At 41.4% G+C, this 16,491-nt stretch overlaps 1 protein-coding gene across 2 annotated transcripts in view; it reads left to right on the top strand.

Annotated features, from left to right (window-relative positions):
- The first annotated feature begins 15,846 nt into the window (after positions 1-15,846).
- Positions 15,847-16,491, top strand: part of Unc5d (unc-5 netrin receptor D) — a 506,477-nt gene continuing 505,832 nt past the window's right edge. For both annotated transcript variants that reach the window (XM_050146838.1, XM_050146837.1), the window contains exon 1: positions 15,847-15,952. In XM_050146838.1, the coding sequence (XP_050002795.1) occupies positions 15,856-15,952 (97 nt within the window). In that variant the 5' untranslated portion in view covers positions 15,847-15,855. The remainder of the gene's footprint in view (positions 15,953-16,491) is intronic.

The following is a 16,491-nucleotide window of genomic DNA, read 5'->3' as shown; positions in this document are numbered from 1 at the left end:
AAGAGGAAAGATTCAGTCTGCAGTCATCACCCAGATGTAAAGGACACAGATGAGAATGTCTTGCTAATGAAAGATACCAAGCCACGTGCCTGACACAGACAAGAATTATGGGTTAAGATGTAGAATGTAAAAATTAGTTAATAAGAAGCCTCCGTATAATTAATGTAGACCTCTGTGTGTTTACTTAGGACTGAACTGCTGTGGTACTGGGCGGGACAAAAACCTCTGTCAACAAGAAGTAACTTCATTTAAACCTGACAGCATAGGAGCAGAGATCATCTCTGTAGCCATACTGCAGATTAAATATCAGCTTCTTCCTGACAAATTTGCCAAAATTGTTATTTCTCCTCATGCTAAGAATTGAATCTAAGCATTTTTCATTTTTTTTTTTTAAAAATGCATCATACTATTTTCAATAGCCTTTTTACTCAAAACCTATGTGGTATAATATAAGTATAGTTGTCCCTATGTCTTCTGGTTACTTTGCTGCACAAACCCATGCTCTGCTTTGCACTTGCAACTTAAGTGTGCATTTTATTCCAAAGGGGTGCATTGGAGGTTATTTTAAGTTACATACCTTTGAGTCTGGGGTTGAATTCATTCACATGTAAACACGTACTAAAAGACATTCACTCTCTCATTGTGCTGTTTTATCCATGACAGCTTTATCTTCTTAGCTATATTTCTAGCAGTTTTTAACATATAAATTTGTAGTTTTGTTTCTTTCATGGAATTCGATTTCTCCATTTACAGAGCTGAATAATCCTACATCATTTACTTGTTTTTGTTTTTGTCTTTTGATACAGGGTTTCTCTGCCGCGTTGGAGCCTGTCCTGGAATTAGCTGTTGTAGACCAGGCTGGCTTCAAAGTTGTAATATCCGCCTGCCTCTGCCTCCCGAGTGCTGGGAGTAAAGGTGTGCACCACCACCGCCCTTCCATCATTTACTTTTGTTCTTTGAATGAATTCACAAATTTCCTCGATAGCCTCTTCTGCTAAGTAAAGTCCGAGTTCCGTCAGTCCCCACTGACTTGTTTTTAGTGCTGTAGATCAGGGTTTTCTGTTTGTTTTCAGATCTCGAGAGCTTGTGTTAAACTGGAGAATTTTACAGCACCAATATTTCTTCTAGATCCTGGGTTTTCCACCAGGTTTTGTTTTGTTCGATATCTCGCCTTGAATTAAGCTATGGTATCTGTCCTCTACCAGCACAGGTGAGGTTTGTACTACGGTAGTAGTCAATACGGTTCCCTGGGGTTTGCCTTTGGTCAGCCTTCCCATTCATTCCTATCAAGTTTACCGCTTCACAGATGATAAGGCTCCAGGATTTCACTGTCCGAACAAAGCTGTCAAGATTTTCGATGGCTCTTGTGCAGATAAAATTATTATCCTCACCAATAAAGCAGGGCAGGGGATATAGGAGCAGCGTCAGGCAAGGACAGACTTTCTAGCTCTTATCCTTACTCTCTCCTCAATTTGCCTTCTTCTGTTATCACTCTTTCCCCATTGCAGTCCCCTGAAATGCGCATCTTATCTAATTTTCAGCCCTGCTTTCTTTACCCAAGACTCACAGACACCTGATGACTACATAGGCAGAAGTTTGCCTTCAGCAGTAGTGGGAGAATTCTCTGAAGTACGTTTTGCCCCTTAAAGCACACCACGTCAAGGTAGATAAGACGTTCCTGATGCCATGGTATTCTATTTTGTTTCTTAGTTCCACTCTCAGAAGTGATGCCATGCTTCCGTCCCCATTCGCTTTGGACAGCCGTGTCAACTACACACGTTTTCTGAATAGCACCAGTGTGCTGGTTTGAACAAGACAGTCTGTCTGTTAATTTTGTCCTGGATTCTGAGACCATTGAGTTATGCTTGCCTCTGTAGTTACTGATCATTTACCCAGACTTTTCATTACCAGAGTTCTCTTGGTTTGTGTTTTCTTTATTGACTTTATTTTAATTTTTAAGTCTTGAACCATTTCCTTCACCTGCTTGATTGCTTTTCTTGGTTTTCTTTAAGAGATTTGATCTCGTCCAATTTTCTGTTTGCCTTTTCATCCATTTCTTTAAGGGAATTTTTCATTTCCTCTTTATGAGCCTCAATCATCTTCATAAAGTTATTTTTAGTGTTGTTTTCTTCTGTTTCATCTGCATTGGAATGTTCAGGTCTTTCTATAGAACCATTAGTTTCTGGTGGTGCTGTATTGGTTTTTGTGTTGTTTAATGTATTATTACCTTGTTGTCTACCTATCTCTTCCTCTAATCGGTATGAGTGGAGCCTGTGCTTCAGGGGTCCCTGCTCCTTCAATTGGGGTGACTGGAGGCTATTTCTCTGTTGAATTCTCCTTCAGGTGCAGGCGGGGCTGAGCCTCAGATGATCATTCCTTCAGGTGTAGATGGGCCCAAGGCCCCATCAGATGGTCTCTCCTCTTGGTACAGGCATGGCCACACCTCTGGTGGTCACTCCTTCAGGTGCAGATGGTGTTGTGTCTCTGGTGATCACTGATCTAGGTGCAGGAAAAGCTGAGTTTGAGGCTCCAGTGATCAAATAGTTTCTATAGGCCTCTGTTGTGGCCCTAGCCCGTGACACAGTCTTTCAGGGCATCCTGGGCCAGTGGCCATTGTTCATCAACTTATCATCAAAGGAAATCAGGACAGGAACTCAGACAGGGCAGGAACCTGGAAACAAGAGCTGATGCAATGGCCATAGAGGTGTACTTCTTCCTGGGATGTTCATCATGGCTCCCTCAGTCTGCTCTCTTTCTTTCTTTTCTTAATTAAAACATATACCTTTCATCTCATGTATTCTGATTGCAGCTTGTATTCCCTATCTCCTCCCAGATCCATCCCATTTCCTTATGTTCCCCAAATCCACCCCCTTCTCTCTCTATCTCAAAAGATACCAATCGATACCTTAAAATAATAAAAATAAGATAAAATAAAAATAAACAAGCTGTTTTGGAACAAAAAGGGAATGCTAACACTACACAAATATATATATATATATATATATATATATATATGAAAGAAATCTAAGTGTAATCACCAAAGAACTTGGTAGACAAATCCCCAAGTAGACATTTTTCAGCACCAAATGAAACCTCCCGTTCTGGTAATTATATCCAATGAACTTGTTAACAAAAATGTCCAATGAAAACCTCCAAATAACCCAGGCTATTACTAAGTCTCTTTCTTGCTCTTCATAAACTGATGGTAAGTCACAATTGTTGCAGACAACACTTACATAACCATTGAAAATGGAGAAGTGTATCCCAGGAGTGTCATCCCTTCTAACTAGTGTTCATAGTACTTCGAGGCAACTTTGCACACTACCAGAAAAGGAAGGTCACCAACCCATCTACAATTTCTTTTTTCTTTTTGTCTGCTTTCTCTGTTTAGCCCTGGCTGTCCTGTAACTCACTATGTAGACCAGGTTGGCCTCAAACTCACAGAGATCCATCTGCCTCTACTTCCTGGGCGCTGGGAGTAAAGGCATGAGCCATCACTGACCAGCTGCCTAGTTACAAATTCTGAGATCTACAATGGTGGCATGCCTGCAGCATATGCTGGCACAACTGTGGTACAAAAGTTGTGGGAGTAACCAACCATTATGTGATTGGAAGTAAGACTCAGTCCATGAAATAGAACTAGTGCTTGACACTGACTGGGTAGCTTGAAACCTGAGACTAGATAGGTCATGGACCTAGAAGAAAACCAATACTACTGCTTGGCTTTAAAAAAAATGATACAAATAAAATGACTCCCTAAGACATTCTGCTATACCCATAGATCAAGTCCTTGCTTAGTCATCTGCACAGAATTAATCAATAACAATAAAACAACAATAATAACAACAGTTGGAACAAATACACCCACCCACAAATGTGCAATGTACAGAGAACAAGAGACCATGGAATACTCAGTCATAAATGAAATGTCTCCATCTAACACCTTCCCTCGGGGCTCAGGGAACTCTGTGGAAGAGTAGATGGAAGGATTGTAAGAGGCATGGAGTTCATCAAGACAACAGTGTCTTCCAGACACAACAGGATATGAATTCCCAGAGACGGTGGCAGCACACACAGGAACAGCGTGGGTCTAAGTCAGGTGGGGACCCAGCACTGAGTGAGGAAGAAGACATAAGCCCCTATCTCTAGTCCAGAAGCTATCTTCGATTGGCAGCTGTTTGCAAAGGAAAAAAAATCGTTTTCTCCAATAGAGACTCACTGGGTATACAAACCACCCCTGAAAGGCTTATTTAAAATGTGTAATAAAATCTGGCTCTCTGAAACTCTCATTTCTGTCATTGTTTATTTTGTTGATCTATTGATTACTAATTACAGCCGATTTCCTGTCATTTGTCACATTAGGTTGTAAACTTGTGTCTTATTTTATGTGAGAAAGCTTCCAGTGAAAGTATCAGCTCTCTAGACAAGACTCGCGGCTCCTGCCACATATCCTTGAACTCTGCACAGCAAGCTCTAGGTAGTTTCATGGGTTATGATTTTTCTGTATCTATATGGGTAATATAATACTGACTTCGAAAATAGATATCCAAATGATATTGCTTTAAAANCCCCAGAACTAGGATTACATTGTGAGCCACCAAATTTGACTTCCAAGATTTGCTTATTTTTTAAATTATATTTATTTGTTTGTGTGTGTGTGTGTGTGTGTGTGTGTGTGTGTGTGTGATATGCGCTACCAACATGTCTGGAGTTGAGAGGACAATTTTTAGAATTCTATTCTCTCTTACTATCATGTGGGTCCCAGAGATCAAGAGAACTCACGTCGTCAGGTTTAGTGGCAACTGCCTTTGCCCAATGTACCATGTTGCTGACCTCTTAAACATCTTTTAAATTTAAATCCAAGGCCAAACCCGAATGGTTTCTATCCCATGATTCTTCACTGAGAAGTAAAAATACCTAGTTCATAACTGTTTTCATTTCATTATGTTATGATCACTCTCATTTGTTTGTTTATTTTTATGTGTATGCGGGTACATGCCATGGCATGACAAATGTGTGTGTGACATCCTGTGGCAGTCTGTTCTTTCATTCCACCATGTGGAACCAAGTGATGGAGCTTAGGTCCTCAGACTTGCAGGATGGCAACAACTTTTCCCATGGAATTATCTTCACTGGCCCTGCTGTTTACCTATTTTCTAAGTCCCAGGTTAACATGCAGATCTAAAATACAATGTTCTTTTGGATATGTCCCATTTTTGTCCAGCTTTATAGACGTAGCAATAAAGCACATACATGTAGGTTATAGATTTTGTCAAATTTTCTAGGACATTCATAGCTTCACAGTAAGATTGCTCTTCTTGTCTTCTCTCTCTCTCTCTCTCTCTCTTTTTTTTTTTTGGTTTTTCGAGACAGGGTTTCTCTGTGGTTTTTGGAGCCTGTCCTGGAACTAGCTCTTGTAGACCAGGCTGGTCTCAAACTCACAGAGATCCGCCTGCCTCTGCCTCCCAAGTGCTGGGATTAAAGGTGTGCGCCACCACCGCCCGGCTGCTCTTCTTGTCTTGAGTCTTTATTTTTTGCCCCTTGCATTTTCTCCTTACATTTAAAGAACATTGACAGTACAGTGAAAAAAAAAACTTCGTTAATATTTTATATGATTTTCCTAGTGTTTTTTCTTTAGCTGCTAAAAAAAAAAATGTCTTCAGATTAAATTTAATGGTCTTTAGAGTTGCATTTTGTAATATCCTCTCTCTCTTTCTCTTCCCCTCCCTCCCTCTTTTCTCTCTCCTTTTCCTTACCTTCTATTCTTCCTTCTTCCCTTCCTCCCTTCTTTCCTCTCCTCCTCTCCCTCCCTCCCTCCATTCTTTCCTTCCTTCCTTCCTTTCCTCTTTTCTTTTTTTTTCTCTGTCCTTCTTTCTTGACAGGGTCTCACTCTGTAAGCAAAGCTGCCTGGAACTCACTGTGCAGCTCAATCTGACCTCAAACCTTCAGCTGATTTTTTTTTGCTTCAGTTCCCTAAATGCTGTAATTACAAACATGAGCCACCATGGCTGCAAAAGTTCTCGAAATTTTCTAAGTAGAAAAACCATACATTCATAACATATTTATTCACTGGTCTCATTTTTGCCATCTATAATTTTCTAAACAATGCGTTACACTGGTTGAGTCATCCGGAATCTTGTTAAATAATTAGAGTATTGCGCTCTAACCCATTCACAGTCCTAATGGGAATGATGTGTATTTCTTTATTCAGCTTCAGCCCTGTGTTTAAAATAGCTGTCAGTCATAAGAATGTCCTACTTTTATAGCAGAGTAATTTTTAGTCGTAAATATATGAAACATTTTGCATTTATTTATATATTTACTCTTGAGATGACTGAAAGATTATAGCAATTAAACTGCTTTACTTTTTATTGATCAAGTGGCACCTGTTTTATGCCAAGGGTTGTCGTCTCCTTCTGCCGGAAGCGGTGGTCCTAGAACTTATGTCATAGTTTGTGGCTATAAGAGAAACAAACTCTTTACTCTGTGGAGCAAGATTATTTTTTTTTTTCTCAAAGAGAGAAGAAAGAGAGGTGGAGGAGAACTTGAGGGAATAGGATAGTCGAGATGGGGGAAGGACAAAGACAGAGAGCAAGGAAAGAAGAGATATTTTGACTGAAGGAGCCATTGGGGAGCTAACAAGAAACCTGGCACTAGAGAAATTCCCAGGAATTCACAAGGATGACCCCAGCTAAGACTCTAATCAATAGTGGAAAGGGTGCCTGAACTGGCCTTGCCCTGTAATCAGATTAATGATTATCTTAAATGTCACCATAAAACCTTCATCCAGCTGATGGAGACAGGATCAGAGACCCACAGTGGATCACTGGGCTGAGCTCCTAGTGTCCAGTTGAAGAGTGGGAGGAGTGAGAATATGAGCAAAGAGGTCAAGACCATGATGGGGACACCCACTGAAACAGCTAATGGGAGCTCACCAATTCTGGCTGGACAGTACTTTAACATTTTTACCTTAGGTTTAGTTGCATACATTTATATTGGTAGCTGTAATTGGATGATATCACTTCCTGGGTTTTAGACATCTATGTAAGGACAATGAAAAGAATTTATAGCCATCTCTTATTTTCAAGGTAACTTGTATTTCACAAATAATTTGATAATTATTATATTTATATTGTCCTTTATACTGTCATATTACTCTGTTGTGTCAATATGTGACTCTTGGCTACATGCTGTATCTAGTAATTTGAGCACACTCTTAGTAGCACGTATATCTCAGCTTTAATATTGACATTTTCTCACTTCTACACTGTAATATTGATTTCTCTAAAATTTCCTTCTCTTTAGCTCTTTGGATGTGTTTCACAGTATCTTAATATTTTATTCTCAAAGATCCTTAGTTCTCTTATATGGTTGAAACTGTACTTGCATTTTCATGTATTCTAATGTCTTATCACTATTAACTATTTCTTTTTTCATTTCTGTTAGTTTTGAGCCTTGTGCTATTTGTTTCAATGATCACAATATTAATCCTCAAGATTTCTGCATTTTTCTAATGTTAATTTTTTTCATTTCAGTTTATTTATCTCTTCCTATTTAGAGCATTCCAAGAAAATTTCCCAAGATGTGTTTTCTCCTATACTGTGACTTGACCTTCAAATGTTGGTTTTATTTTGATCTATTTTTAAGTCATATTAGAGTGTTCTAGGATATTGATTAGTATGGTTATTTTGAGGTCTGGGGTGGCTCCTTTTCTAGGCCCCCACCTCTATTATCTCCATTCTTAATGTGACTAGCTTTCTCCTTTGTGTAGATTAGCAGACATCCCAAGATAATACTTGGGGAAATAAAGCCCCAGCGTAAAACTAGGCCTTATATGGACCAGTCATTCAGGACTGCTGTACTGTTCTATGGTTGTAGGAAATGGTACTCAGACCTCAAAGAAGTTTGCGGTGAGTTTCACCTTCCAGTGATGAAGTGGTAACCTCCTGATCTGTGCTTCTCTAACTAGCAGGGTCCACTCTTGACTTGGATCATCTCACCCCAGGCTCAGTTTAGTGTTAGAGAACTGGCTTGGATTTGTTCTCTGGTAAAGGGTATTGCATGATTCATATTTTCACCTTCTGCTGACCAGAGTCCAAACAATCTATAGATTATCCACTACCTAGAAGCTGTTTCCTTGATGATGCACAGTCGTAGTCATCTTGGTTTTAAGTCAGGTAGCAAGTGTTAAACATTCCTTTTGTACGTGTTGTCTGTCATTCCTCCTTGGTAACAGTAGAGCGCTCCGTGCACTAAGGAGCAGAGTTAATGCATTATGTTGGTCAAATGTCAGATCCTTCTACCCCGAGTGTTAAAGGATACATTCAAATATCTCAGTTCTCTTGGTTTATGTACACAAATGCACACACCGCTTATGAACACACACATCCCTGTCTGTATCTACAAGTTTTCTATTTATATAAAATAAAATGATGATTCATCTACCCAGTGGATATGTGCATATATGCGTGTGTAAGGTAAGAGGTTTCTCTTTTCAGCACAGGATACACTGTCATTGGCTGAAGTTCATGAGTATCAAAGGAATTTCATTGAGAATTATTTTCTCTCTAGACACCAATGACCACAGCTTGGTAGTGATCCCTATCACCTCTACTCTAGGGCCAAACTACCTGTCTCCGGAGCTGGTACTTGAAGTGGCATTAAGTAGTCCTCCTATCTGACAAGATGATCAGAATATGTGGTTGAATTAAATTGTAATGAAAGTCTCTTAATTTTTATTTTCAGCAAAATGCTACTTAACATGTAAAGTAGATCTTTTTTCTTTCAAAATGCATACTAGCCATTTACTGATGAATGCTTTTAAGTCGATTGCCTTAACCTTAAAACATAAAAAAAATAGCGTTTCTCTACTATACCTATTGAGAAAGAGGAACAGGCAGGGGTTAGAGGCCAGAAAAGTAAATGCTTTATTTAAAAACTGAAAAAAAATTCTGTTTGTTAAATTAGCATTTTCTGCTTATAAGCCTTCAACTATTAATCATGTAACAGTACTAAGAACTACTTTCAAGGGTCTATGAAGAATTTCATTCTTTTCAGAGTTCTAGGGAGTATCTTGTTTTGTCTTAATTCAGAATAGAAATCAACCAAAAGGAAGATAAAAGGGAAAAGAAAAAAAGACAAATGAGAAGGACATATATGTAAAGGGTTGTAAATGGGAAGGGATGTGTATAGAAAGAGTTGTAATGGGAAGGGTGTGTACGGATAGGGTTGTAATGAGAAGGGATGTATGCAGAAAGGGATATAATGGGAAAGGACATATATGGCCTGTGCCCTTGACGTTATATTCTCGGGACCCTATTCTGTTCTTCTCTTGGTACTTTCCAGATGACATTTAAATAAGAACTTGTAATGAAGTAAGTATCATACATTCTGATGATGGTACAGGCTCCTTACCAAATCTGTAGGAACCATACTCACACTGTCTGCTGTGTTTTAGACCAAAGTTCCAAATTATTTATTCACTCATTTATATTGCTCTTTTTCTTACTGTCTTTTGTTTTTATCTTAAACATGTCATACCTTCTACTCTCTTCAAATCTGATGTTCAAACACTCTCTGGTAAACATTAATTTTTCAGTTCTGGTATAGCATCAGCCAGGCAGCTTCACTATAAGGCCATACTCATTGGGAATTTCCATGTTCATATGCTTGAAATAGGACACCTGACCTTACCTTTCTGTCAACAACTTGCTTTGATTGGCTGGCTCCATGTAATGATCCCTGGATTGCATGCTATTAATGAAGGGATGGGGACTTTGGAATTGATTAGACTTTCACATCTTTAGCATATTAGCATTTAACATTCCAGAGCAGAGTCTACAGGGCCATCATCTCCCTAGACCTTCCTTCTTGTACCTGGAGATAACTGTGGAGCTAGGGGAGGATTCATGAAGACATGCAATGTCTAATTCACATTCTGTTTGACTTTCTTTGAATTATTAGTTAAAATGGCAATAATTGTTTTTTTATTAATTATCCTCCCTTATTCTGACTATTCACCAGTTGATTCAGTATTAGCAGAGCAGATAAAGAGAGACCTGGCAAAAGAGGGAATGAGGGAATCGATGATACAATAAAGAAGGAGCAGAGAGAGACAGAACTGAGGAGTAAGAGCTCAGCATAAACACACATCAAACATTTAACAGTAAGAATCCTACTCATTTTCCTTCCTGTAAGGAATAATATCAGGCTCTTTCTCCTGAGCTGCCACAAAGGCCACCAAGTGATGGGATGAGGAAATTGTTGCACTTCTGATCCCAAAGGCCAAAGTCATATTGTTCAAAGGTTACCCGTTCTTCTGATATCAAAGGCTGCATCTTGGAGGAGCTAAAACATATTGTTTCTTCCCGTTCAAGTGTATTATTTTGAAAGCACTAATGCATTAATTTTACTGCCAAAGACTAGTGTTCTTGTTATTATTTTTAAGTTCTCTTCATTTGTCTGTGCCAGGGGCTGGAGCCGCATCTCTGGGAAGCTGGTGCTCAGAGACAATTCCCAGGGTACAAGAAGGAAGGCACACTTGTGGTGTCAGGAAAAATCTGTTTAGTTGGAGTCTTATCTTGGTGCCTTGCTGCCCTTTTTAAACAAATGTATTGGATTTTTGCACTTTATTGCTGCTTCATAGCCTGACCTCTAAAATACACTTCTCTAATTTTGTCTGTGTGAGAGAGAGAGTTTACTTAACAAACTACCCTATATTGCCTTTTACAGGGAAGGTTGTTAACCTGGATTATGGTACACAGACAGAACATCTCATGTGAAAAACTCACAGCTTTTAACACCTGTATTATTCCTTTGCTTTCCAGCAAGTTCATGAATCAGGTGTCGCCGTGTGAGCATGCAGTCCTGAGTAAATGACAGCGTGCTCACCATAAGTTGCTTGCATTTCTGAATTGTGCTGCTCTAACAGAACAAGACTATACTGGGAAATGACTGACATGCAACATTCCCGGGGGAAATGTGTAAAATATCTCATTTAATTGTGTGGCCAAATTCACCAATTGAAGTCGCCAGCTGTTGCCCTTTCGTCCAGTGCATTTTAGTCTTCCCACATGTATTAGCATAATTGTATGTTTAATAGAGACAGTGGCTTCTATCACAAACATCCAGCAGTTGCAGAGCTAGAAACAGATATTAGTTGGGTCTTCAGAAACAGTGGACAAGTTCAACGGAGAAGAACCTGCAATATTGTATCATAAATGTAGAGAGATAACTGGTCCTTGACCCATGCCCAAGAGAAGAAAGTTATTTTAAGCCCCTATAAAGAATAATTCTAACATTCATTACATCTCAGATTGCCCACTCAGCCCATAGGTTAGGTAAATCCTGGCACATGGTATTTTCAGCTCATCACATGGTATTTTCAGCTCTTCTTCCAGAAAGTCTTTAGTGGTCCTCAGCCTTTCTCCTATTCAGCTATAGCTGTGTTCTGTTCCTAAAGGTCATCATCTCACTGTCTTCAGCATCTTGCCTTTGCGTATGTGTTAAATGAGTCATGTGTTGATCTCAAAGGAGTCTAATCCACAAAAAACAAAGGGGGTGTGTGGGGGGGGGAGAAAACAAAACAAAAAATATCTGCTGCTTCATTTTGAATGCTTTCATGTCCAAAGTGATGTTTTTCTTTTTTGAGTGTTACTGTTATTTTTCAGTAATCTTCATTAAAAATACAATCCCTATGCCCATTGTCATAAAGAATGATGCCATCTCCACAATTATAACGATTTTCTTGGATTCCAAGAAGAAAGGCCACATCTTTGACAAGCCTTCCCATAACTGTAAAGCTCCCATCGTCCTCCATCGCCTCTGGTCAGGTTGTCCTGAGTTCTACAGTAAAGAAGACTGAACAAGCTATAGGGGCAAGTCGGGAAGCAGCTGTCCTTCTTGACTCTGCTTCCATTCCTAGTTCCTGCTGAGTTCCTGGTTGGGTTTCTCTCAGTGAAGGAGTATAAATAACCTAGAAGGCAAACAAGGCCTTTCCTCCCTCAAGTCACTTTGCACAGTGTTTGTATCACAGCAACAGGGAAACAAGAGAAGACATTAGAGAAGTGTAACTCAAGGCCTATGAAAAATACTCATATTTGAACGCATACCTCTCCAGATTCAGTAGTTATCTCCTCTCCTCTTAGTGTGAGTGAGTCACTTCATATTTTTACTTTTACTTTTTGAAAGTAGAGATAACCCAAAAATGATAGAAGTCAAAATTTCATACCTGATTTCTTTGTGGATGAATTATTAGAAAATTAGCATCATCAATTCAAAGAACAAAAATATAAAAATATAACACTTTACCGATTCTCTTCCTTGAATTAATGTTAGCTTTGGTCTAAATGTTTGTGCTTTCACCCCCTCTATATGCTGAAGTCTATTTTTACCAAGATGGCGGTCATGGGAGGCAGGACTTTTAGTAGGTGATATAGTTGGAGTCTTCATGAACGGGATCAATGCCTTTATATAAGAAGCCCGACTTTCACTTTTCCACTGTGAGATAATGTGGGTGACAGGGCACCCACTGAATCCACTAGCTCTTAATAGCTGTGAGAAATAAATTTCTATTATTTAAAAGCTAATCACCCTTCAGTTTTTTTGTTACAGCAACCTGATCCTATTAATACATACTGGGTTATAGTTAATGTTATAGCTTAGCTATAATCCAAAATAATCTCTCTGGAACACAAGGTGTTTGTTAAACAATTATTTCAATTCCAGAAGACAGAGCTTAATTTCCAAAGCAGTTGAGTAACTCGTATTCAAAATCATGATAGGCAGAGTTAAAAATTGATAGTTTTTTAAATGTAACTGGTTGTAAAATTGAATTGGTTGCAAGTGATCAGTTTGTAGTCGAGGAAACGGGGAGGGGAGTTGATTTGCCAGTCTTAAGCCAGCCAGTCAGCCAGCTCTTGGCAGGGAGGGTTTCAGTCCCTTTGTATCTAGATTCTTAGGGTACTTATTACCTCTTCCTCCCTCCCCTCTTTTTCTTCATTATGGTGTGCACGCGCATACGTGTGTGTGTGTGTGTGTGTGCACGTGCAAGGGTGTTTACATCACACTTGTAGTTGTCAGAGAGCACCTTTTCAGAATAGCTGCTGTCTTTCTCTACTAGATCCCTGCATGAAGCTCTAGTGGAGAGTGGACCAGCTCATGCTGCAAGCGCATTTACCCATGATCCATCTCATCAGTCCCAGGGCTCACATTCTATGCTCTTGCTGCTTAAATAGAGGAACTAATCATGAATGACAACTGCTCAACTGTTTTGTCCAAACAGATATGGTTACTTATACAAATGGAACAGTTGTCCGTGTTTTAAAATATCTGAAGTTAGCTAACACAGGAAATTTGGATATACTTCATAATTAATATGTAGTGTCTAGTACAGGTTATGCAACACTTCAGGTAACAATTCTGTTCATCCAATAACTAAATAAACCTCACTGACCAGATGTGCCTGTGGTTTTCACTGAGTTTAAATTACACAAAATGGACATTGTTCTTCTTGTTCTTTCTTGACGTTCAACAACTACTTACTTACATCGACCTTGGGAAATTTATGTTGGAAAGTCAATTTCACTATCCTTCTCTTCAGATAGTGATAATACACCTGCCTTGTACAGTCTTCTTTAGAAACATGTGTGAAGGCCTGCTTGTGAGACTGTGGTTTATTTGTTCAAAGGTAATTTGCTTTCCTTTTCTTTCATCCATCATTTCAGTTGGAATTATTAATATAAAATTGCCTATCTGTTTCTCAGACTCTTTCCCAAAATAAACTGATTTTACTTTTGCTCCCTGTGGGGACAATAGTTAGGAATTAACTACAGTCATAGATTCTTGGAAATTTAACTATTTTTCTTAAAAAAAAAAAAAGCCAACCATACAAATAACACAAGTAACAGCTTCCACATAGTCTTGAGGAATACAGAAAGGCAGGCGATGAATGATTGGTTTCTGAAAGACAGGTGAAGCATATTTGGTAGATTAATTTTCAATTCACCTTCTCAGAAGAAAAGGACAAACCCCTCATTTACCAAGATTCTAAAGAGATTTCCAGGCGAGTCCCTTGCCAGCCCCACATCAGTCTTTGCTTTGAAGTATCCATTCCCCAGAGCTTGGTTCTTACCCAGGACCCAAACAAGTTATTGAGCTACAAGAGCTCTGTAGGAAAAAATCAGCTCCTTCCACTGACATTCACAAGCCTTGTGTCCTCAGAGGGGGTGGGGGTGGGGGATGGTCTAAGTGCTTATCAGGTAATCAATCTTTCTGTCTTGCAACCTCTTTGTCTTTAGGACAAAGTAAGCGAGTGCAGTTACCTCATTCTCAACAATCACCTTACTTTAAACTGTTTATTCTCCATAGAGAGGTGTTTGGGAGCAGGTAGCACTTTGGCAAGATATGTTTGTTTGCTTTGTATTATTGCATCTATCAATACTGCCCTCGATTGCCATCAAGGAACAGTTGGCAATGCTGTCTTTCAAGCCAAGTTTTCCTTCTCTTACGGAGACTACCAGAGAAGGGAGGGCCTAGATTTCTGATCAGCTGAGTCTTCGATGCATTTTGATGGCTTCAGACAGAAAGACATGATCTCATTGTGGAGCCCTGGACAGGAAAGCAACTGTCTTGGAGAAGGGGGTTGTTTGCCTAAAACCAGTAGTCTACTGCAGAGGATCAAAAACAACTCTAAGGCCCTTCTAGGTCCAAGTTCAGTTAAAGAAAGATTTAACCACCTAAAAAAGAGGAAACAAACAAATGATTTAAACAAGTGGGTGTTTTAAAAATCTTTTTCTTCTCTCAAGGCTTTGTGCATATCTCTCTCTCTCTCTCTCTCTCTCTCTCTCTCTCTCTCTCTCTCTCTCTCTCTCTCTCTCTCTCTCCCCCCTCTCGTCTCTCTCCCTCCCTTTCTCTCTGTTTTTAACTTTCATTTTACTTACTAGAAAAGCAATTTCCAGAGCCCAGATTGAAATGAACAAATATATAAGGGACCAGCAATGAGGCAACTTTTGAGAACTTTTGAGAATTCCTGAAGGACACACCTATAACAGAAGAGAAAAATGGGGAGTTTTTGCTTCCTTAAAACAAAGCAAAGTAAAACTTGATCCAATACATCCACAAGCACCCTCAATTCATTTCTTTGGCCACAGTTAGGAATGGTTTATGATTTTTTTTTCTTGTTCTAGCCTTCTTCTGGCTAGAAAGTGGAAATAGCAGAGTCGACTTAAAGTTTAGTAAAACCTCTGTTTCCTGGAAGCCTCGGTCTCACTCGGAGTTAGCAACCAAGACGCCTCCATCCCGCCGCTGGGCGCTCGCCTCCAAGAGGCCGCTCCGCACAGCTCGCTGCCGGCGGGCGCGCGTCCTCGCCTCAGGCCGCTGGCTCGGGCGCGCTGCCTTCCCTCACGCGCGGGCCCTCCGCTGAGGGGAGGCTGCGTCTGCACGTGCGGCCTGCTGCGGGCTCACCTGCGTCGCCTGCTCTCGGTCCCGCCCTCCGTCCCGCCCCGGCGCGGCTCATTGGTGGCCGCTGCGAGGGGCGGAGCAGGGGCGGCCCCGGGGCTCATTAGCGATGCGGTCTCCTGGCTCAGCTTGGTAGTCCCGGACCCTGACAGGCGCTGGGGCTGCGGTCCGCACAGCAGCGGGCACGGCGGGCGGCGCCGCAGGAGGCAATGGGGACGGGCGCTCCGTCCCGCGGCCCATCCGGGGTCTCCGCTCCGTAGGGAACGGCGGTGGAGAAGCTCGACTCACCACAGACCACCACCCCCCGTGGGAACCTACTGGCGGTGGTCTCCCCCGCCGTCGTGCCTTGCGGACTCTCGGGGTGTGGAAGAGGAGTGCAGCCCGAGCGGAGCTCAGAGCATGGGGACAGCGGCTGCGGGCGGCGGCTGCGGAGCGCGCCGTTGGCTCCCGTGGCTAGGACTCTGTTTCTGGGCGGCGGGGGCCGCGGCTGCCCGAGGTAAGCGCTGGGTGGACGGCGGTGCGCAGAGGAGCGGACCGAGGAGGAGCGGGACCCGCACCTTCGGCGTGGGCCGCCCAAGTTGTGCTTGCTTCTCTCCGCGTGCGGAGCGCGACTCGGTGGGAACGGGTGGAGGAGCTCCAGGGGACCCCTGCCTTCCCATCCAAGTTTGCTATCTGCCTCAATCCTACAGGTTGCTGTGACCTGGGCCCCTACCCTTGAGTCTCAGTACCTGTTCGGTTTCCCGAACCCTCCCTCTTTGCTGCAGGCTGGATAGCTTGTCTTTACTACATCCTCGCTCTCCTCTGCCGTCTCCACTTTTCCTTCTTGGGCGAGCTCGTTCCTGGGTGGGCGCCCACGATGATCTTAGGGAGTACATAGGGAAAAGAGGCAAGCGAGTGGGCTCTAATAGAGACTGCGCCTCTTTTCCCTTTAGGGGAAGCAGCGGAGCTGGTCACTTGGCTCTGCGCCAAGCCCAGTACCCCTCGGGCGACCCTAGCTCTGGCTCTAAGTCAGCACTGGCTTTGCTTCTCAGAGGC

The sequence above is a fragment of the Alexandromys fortis genome, unplaced genomic scaffold (genome assembly GCF_014885135.2).
Source record: "Alexandromys fortis isolate MF-2015 unplaced genomic scaffold, M_Fortis_MF-2015_v1.1 scaffold_55, whole genome shotgun sequence".
Taxonomy (NCBI): Eukaryota; Metazoa; Chordata; class Mammalia; order Rodentia; family Cricetidae; genus Alexandromys; species Alexandromys fortis.
The sequence above is the reverse complement of the archived record's forward strand: the minus strand, read 5'-3'. Positions and strand labels throughout refer to the sequence as shown.